We start from the raw sequence: 7,265 nt of genomic DNA on the forward strand, positions 1-7,265 counted from the left end.
AAAACTAAAGCGACTAGACTGTGCATTTGCAATAAAGTACCCAACTGACTATATTTTATATATAGCCACGACTAGCATCATTTTAGCAATTGGATATTACAATTATCACATCGCACCTTACTAATATAGAACATGCACCTCGCGTAGGCGAAACCTACATTATCCGATACTAGTCTTGATGAGTGCTAAAACTATGAAAGCATAAACTTAATATTTAATTTGAGGGAATTTGCAATTATTCTGATCTCACCGGCTTATTTATCATATAAATCGTCTCTCACATGCATCAACCTACATTCACATGCATCAACATGCATAATGAAACAATTATGGCACCTAGCGCAATTGTTCTCCCAAGCCAATGAGAGAACCTAAGCTAACCTAATAACGATCTAAGCTTCTCCAAGCAAGATCTTGAAGGTTGTCTTCCTTTGATATTGAGTTCTTCTCTTTCTTCATAACATTACATTACATAAAAGAAACTCGTTTTACATACGAGGGAGTGAGATGAGAAAAGAAGTTACATTAAGAGATTAAAAGAGAGGCACGACACGCAGGTCGTATTTTAAAAACGCAAAACAAAATAAAGGAAAACTAAGGCCATAACCGATCACCACAAGACAATAATAATAAACACATTATTATTATTATTATTAATTTTAATTCTTTTAATTAATTAAAACCAAATTAAATTTCGGCGACCGATCACACTACGCAGAGTTAGCCGAGGGTCTGCTACCCGGTCAGCGGGCGGTGGCTCCGCTGACCGATCAACGGACGGGGTCAATGGGGCAGCGCCCCCTTGCGGGGTTGAAGGGGCAACACCCCTGGCCGGAATTTTTAATGAACAATTCATTCGAAATCGACGTCGTTTTTCGCATCAACACTTGATACTTTAAAGCACAACTCCTGCGCAGTCACAACCCTAATCGCATGACTCTTTGACAACACAACCCTTGTGCCGTCATTAACCCTAACGCACCAATTTCAGACCGTCAAACACACCTCGATTGTTGATTCAGTATGATTGATCAACACGTCATTGCTTCACCATACTAATGTCGGATCAAGAAGCAAACGACCATTGATCGCTCAAAGGAAAACAACCATTAAGTGTTTGAATGAACGAAACAGAAATAGTATATCATATATACCGTATTTTGCATAAAGATTACTTATATCATATATATATAACTTGATCGATCTTAATTGCATAACCTATGGACGATCGATGTATCGCTGCTTCATCATACTAATGTCGGATTCCGAAGCATAGTCAACATCAATCATCCAAATCGTACACACATGATGCCAATTTTAATTACTCGTTTATTCTTTGATTCATTCTGTCTTTTAATCGTATTAATACAGAAAATACAGAAAATAAATAGCTATCAAATGCATGGTTTTGTAAGTGGCTCTGATACCACTGAAGGAGAAGAGCGATCCAAAACGCAGCGGAATTTAAAATTTCTCCTTTAGTGATTCTTACAAATGGGCATGATCAATGATAGAATCGTTACATCCTCTGGCGATTGTAACCTTTGATGCAGATCTACGGAGCGATCACGAACGTTGAACGATGACAACGCCTCTACTCAGTTCACACGAACGGATTCCTTCAATCTCAGTGCTAGCTGCTACGAATGAAGGCTTTGAGTGAGAGAGAGAGAGAAACGAAATTGCAACTGCACAAATGCTTCTACACAAGGGTTCTATTTATAGAACCACTTGTGTGGACTGCAAGCTAAAAAGCCCACTCAAGTGTATGTGTCCCATATCTTATAATATGCCAAAATCACTTAAGCGCGTGGTACCTTACCATATTTCGTATTCTACTTAAGTACACCGTACCTTACGATGTTCTACAACTCACTTAAGGGAACCGTACATTACGGTATTCCTTAGTTACTCTATCTCTCATCAATCCGTCCTTTTGTGTGTGACCCTGTAGGTTTTCGCGGCATTGGCAATTATATTAAATCACGTATTTAACATGATAAACAGTGAGCGGTATCTAGCAATACATCACTGCTACCCAAGACACGAAAATGTCATGTGATCTGACAAATCCTTTTGTGATAATACTTATGTGTACAATTACCCTTTTTCCCTTATGCCTATATTGAACACAAGGCATAGACCGTGTCATCCTTGTCCAGTTCAATATTGGGCCCATAGACATTTATCCTGTTACGTAGGATGGGAAAATTCTATCTAGGTCACTCATGTCCCTTAGTATGCTTCGTGGAGTACCCATCAACTGTCTTTATGGTCATCCAGTTACAGACAATGTTTGATCAGCAATAAGGCACTCGGCTCTACATCTAGGGTCCATAGTGGTTTCAGGTCGAAGGGTGGTATACACCATTATCACCATGAGAATAACTTAGGACAATTTGCATAACATTCTATATAGTATTCTCATAGCGGGTAAATCCAGTATAAATATTACTCTTAATATTCATACATATGTTTAAGACTTGATAACTCCTTATCCATGATCCATGAGATGTGATCATCAGTCTATACACATAATAGTCTTAATGCTTTAATATTATCCCACTTCACAATAAAGCTTGACTATGGATACTTTAAGAATAACGTCCTTATATTTAATGTGATCTCATGATTAAGTCACATTTGATACATTAAACGAACTATCTATTCTAAGGACTTTATTAGACAAACATAATACAGAAAAAACTTTTTATTATTAATAAATAATTCGATACAAGTACCAAAAGTATTGGCCTCTAGGGATTACACCAACACAAACAACCAACAAAATCCTCCTCTAACTTTGGTAAGGTTCTGAGGAAATTTGAGTCAGAATCTAAAATCCGTTTGCATGAAGCAATGACTGTCAGTCATTCTTCAGCAAATCTGACTGCTAGTGATTCAACATGGGAAGCTTACAGAAGCTGGATGAACTCCAAGATTTCTAAGTTGATGGATCTTGGGTATACTCTTGTTGAAAGAAAATTATGTTCTGGGTTCATTCCCTTAATTAATGGAACTCTAGAAGTTAAGAAACTCCCAACTTTGTCTTCCTGCTCCAAAAATCAAGGAAGCGACTCCTGAGGTTATGGAAGAAGAAGCTGCTCTAGCTGCTTCAGAAATAAAGATTGCTCAACACCTTGAGTCTGCTCCAAAAGTTGATGTTGCTTTTGAACCTCAAGATTGTACTATGGAAGAAGCTGCTACTCAGATTGTCGTCTCTGAAGCTTCTGCCTCTCAGCCTATCCATGTTGCACTTTTGAAGACAGCCGAGGAAATCAAGGCTGACAATGCAAGGGTCAATGAGCGTATGGATAAGCAAGATCTCATGTTTCATTTAATTCGCTCTAGGCTTCCTCCGCCTCCTCCTCCTCCTTAGAACCCTTAGTTTTATTTTTAGTTTCTTGAAAATTTCTTTTATTTCTTATCAGTTGTACCTTGCACTGCCTTTCTGGAAATTTTTAAATGAAAAATGTTTGTTTCTATTCATTTATTTTTTGTCTTATGTCTTTTTGATTGATGACAAAGGGGGAGAAAACATAACATTCTAAAGGGGAAAAATTAATGTTTATTTTTATATATAATTTCCTTAATTAAAAACTCAAACGTTGATTAATGCTTTCTGCTAACAACTACTTCAAATAATAGGTTGTTGAGTATTTTGTAGGGTCATTCCTCAAAAATCAGAATGGTTCAGAATATGTTCTTTCTGATAATCATGGATTTGGAATCCAGCCACTACGCGAAAAAGGTTTTTTAACAGCGCATCTTAGACAGCGCTTTTAAAAGAAAGCGCTGTCTAAGGTTAAAATAAAAATAAAACACGGAAAATATTCTAAAAAAATAATGAAAGCGCTGTCTAAGGGGGGGGGGGGGGGGTCTTAGACAGCGCTTTTAGAAAGCGCTGTCTAAGACCCCCCCTTAGACAGCGCTTTTAGAAAGCGCTTTTAAATATAGACCTTAGTCAGCGCTTTTGAGAAAGCGCTGTTTAAAGTCTTTCAATTAAAAAAAAAATTAAAACCAAAAGCGCTGTCTAAGGTGGGGGTTTAGAAAGCGCTTTTGGAAAGCACTTCATGCTTCCAAGAAACCCAATAGCGAGGGACACAGCAGAGCTTCCATCTTCATCAAGCCCTAGCAGCTCCGCCAAAACCAGACCCTCTTCTCGCAAACACAAACCCTCCAAAGAAAATGATCCTCCTTCAGATCACAACATCATCGTCCCTTACTCCCCCTCCCATGTCAAATCCAAGAGTCCGTTACCACCAAGACCTCCTTCTTCCAACCCTCTCAAACGCAAACTTGCTCTCGACACCATCGCCGCCGAAAATTCACTCCCGGCAACTACCGATTCCGGCATTAAGGTTTTTCTCATCCATTTAGGGTTTTTAGATCTTGTTAATTTATTATCCGGTTTCTTATTTTGTATCTGTATGTGTTGTGTAGGTTATTGTGAGGATGAGGCCGTTGCGGAAGGATAAGGATCTTGTGAGGATGAGGCCGTTGCGGAAGGATAAGGATAAGGATCTTGGCTGGAGATCATCTATACAGAATGGATTACATGGATCTTGTGCAGGTATTCAATTTATTTGTTTCATAATTTCTTCATTTCATTTTCAGTGTTTTCTGATCGTCTTGAAACATATAAGCAGAGTCACATTGACAGAAATGCGGATATTACAGTATCATACGCTGCTGTTGGTGACAGGTATGAAAATGTTACATTGAGTCTTCTTTGTATGCATGTTAATTCTTTTTTCGTAACAATACATATTTTTCAAATTCAGTTTTATCTAAGTTTCATATCCATTTGCTCGATTTTCAGCCGCGCATCAGACTTTGGATTAGTCAAAGTAGATAGCAGAGGTCGCATCATCCAATTTTCAGAAAAACCTAAGGGAGCTGATCTTAAAGCAATGGTAAGTTCTATACATGTATGAAATTTCAAGTAAAACAGTTTAGTTTCTTGCCTATCGATAACCTCATCGATTAACGGATAACTAATACAAAATACTCTATATGAAAATGAAGATAACAAGAATAACTAATCTAACTAACTCATAACTAACTTTATCTCTAATAGTTCTTGTTACTTCTGTGCAGCAAGTAGATACCTCTCTTTTTGGATTGTCACCTCAAGATGCAATAGCTTCGCCATTTATTGCATCTATGGGGGTTTACGTATTCAAGACCGATGTTTTACTCAAGCTTCTGAAATGGAGGTATCCCACATCCAATGACTTTGGATCTGAAATCATTCCAGCATCAGTGAAGGAATACAATGTCCAAGTAAGAGAAATTTGACAATAAATATATCTCCATTCTTTCCGGAGGTAATAAAAATATTTCACCTTTCTCTCAGGCATTCTTTTTCGGAGACTATTGGGAAGACATTGGAACAATACGATCATTTTACGATGCTAACATGGCTCTTACCGAAGAGGTACGTTGAAGAATCAAGATATTGAGCAATTAGAAATATGTTGTTTAAATTTTCTTCCTATCATGAAACTAATATATGCTACTCTTGCAGAGCCCAATGTTCAAATTTTATGATCCCAAGACACCTATTTTCACATCTCCAAGATTCTTACCAGCAACGAAGATTGATAAATGCAGGGTATGGCTATGATCATCTCTCTTCCAAGTTCGATCTTTAACCTCTTTGTGTCACGAGAGTTTTTGTTGTTGCCGTGTTTGAGTTGCTCTTTTGTAGATTGTGGATGCAATAATCTCACATGGCTGTTTCCTGAGAGAATGTAGTGTGCAACACTCCATTGTGGGTGAACGTTCACGTTTGGATTATGGCGTTGAGCTCAAGGTAAACTACAATGATTTCTTTACCAAGAACGATAGAACCAAGGCTATAAATTGTGTTCACTCCACGGTTTAACTGTGACTAAATTAGAAACTTTGTGTTGTAACCCGTCTTGCACACTCTTGTTACAGACTCTGAACACTATATATAAAATACTATTCCTAAATTTTAAAACAATCTTTTACAGGACACTATAATGATGGGAGCAGACTATTACCAAACCGAATCTGAAATTGCTTCTGAGCTAGCAGAGGGAAAGGTTCCGATTGGGATTGGAAGGAACAGCAAAACCAGGTAATCTTACTTGCAGTAACCACATTTCAATTGAACTCATTATGTTGGGTATTCATTTGATATTTGTTGTTTCTTGTCTTTGTTGAAGGAAGTGTATAATAGACAAGAATGCTAGGATTGGGAAAGATGTCATCATCATGAACAAAGATGTGAGCATGACTCTCTTTTACATTTGATGTCATTTTGTTAGTTATATCTTTTATAGCATAAGATCATCACGAACTATGCGTCTGATCGAACATAAGTATCTGATGTATTACCATTGAAATGTTTTTTAGGGTGTTCAAGAAGCAGATAGACCTCGGGATGGTTTTTACATCCGATCAGGAATCACAATCGTGATGGAGAAGGCAACAATAGAGGATGGCACTATCATATGACTTATAGAGTATTCCAACCAGCTTCAAAAATTTTCGTATACCTTAGACAGCGCTTTTGTAAAAAGCGCTGTCTAAGGGGGGGATTAGAAAGCGCTTTAGGCAAAAGCGCTGTCTAAGGGGGGGGGGGGCTTAGACAGCGCTTTTTGAAAAGCGCTGTCTAAGGTATACCTAAAAAAATTAAAATAGGAGGGTCTTAGAAAGCGCTTTTGGCCAAAGCGCTGTCTAAGGGGGGGGGGGGGGGGGGCTTAGACAGCGCTTTTAAGATTTAAAAAAGCGCTGTCTAAACCTTTAGCAGCGGAGGTTTAGACAGCGCTTTAAAGCGCTGTCTAAGGCTAAAAAAAGCGCTGTCTAAGGTCTTGTTTGTTGTAGTGAGCTAAGAGAGATTTTCTTCTATAGTAATCAAACTTGAAAAGTCAAGGTTCTAATAATAAAACTTGTTCTTTTAAAGAAGATAACCAGTTTTAAACTTTCTTCTAAAGAATTCAAGAAATCTTCTGAAGTGAAGCCTATCAGAATGATAATGTCATCAAACCAGTGCTCTTGACAACATCAATTAAGTTCTGAAGATAAACCAGATTCTGATAGAATATTCACTCTGGTATTTCAAAAAGGTTAATCAGGAAATTGTTCTTTCATTCTGATTTTATCTTTATAGGATTCTACATCTCAGGGGGAGCTTTGTGCTTTTGTAAGATGTATTCTTCTATGATTACCATGTACAAAAATGTTCATCAAAATACATATTTTGTCATCATCAAAAAGGGGGAGATTGTTAG

General features: G+C 37.6%; 1 protein-coding gene and 1 long non-coding RNA gene across 2 annotated transcripts; both read left to right on the forward strand.

The window, feature by feature from the left end:
- The first annotated feature begins 4,073 nt into the window (after window positions 1-4,073).
- On the forward strand, window positions 4,074-5,301 carry LOC127103522 (glucose-1-phosphate adenylyltransferase large subunit 1). Its single transcript, XM_051040775.1, has 6 exons — window positions 4,074-4,361; window positions 4,444-4,460; window positions 4,510-4,573; window positions 4,650-4,705; window positions 4,823-4,916; window positions 5,101-5,301. Exons 1-6 carry the CDS (start codon window positions 4,074-4,076, stop codon window positions 5,299-5,301), a joined length of 720 nt encoding a protein of 239 aa, XP_050896732.1.
- A 483-nt stretch (window positions 5,302-5,784) lies between these two features.
- Window positions 5,785-6,512, forward strand: LOC127107890 (uncharacterized). Its single transcript, XR_007795861.1, has 3 exons — window positions 5,785-5,818; window positions 6,003-6,258; window positions 6,388-6,512. It is a non-coding gene; the product is annotated as an uncharacterized LOC127107890 (long non-coding RNA).
- The last annotated feature ends 753 nt before the right edge of the window (window positions 6,513-7,265 follow it).

Source organism: Lathyrus oleraceus, chromosome 7, assembly GCF_024323335.1.
Source record: "Lathyrus oleraceus cultivar Zhongwan6 chromosome 7, CAAS_Psat_ZW6_1.0, whole genome shotgun sequence".
Taxonomy (NCBI): domain Eukaryota; kingdom Viridiplantae; phylum Streptophyta; class Magnoliopsida; order Fabales; family Fabaceae; genus Lathyrus; species Lathyrus oleraceus.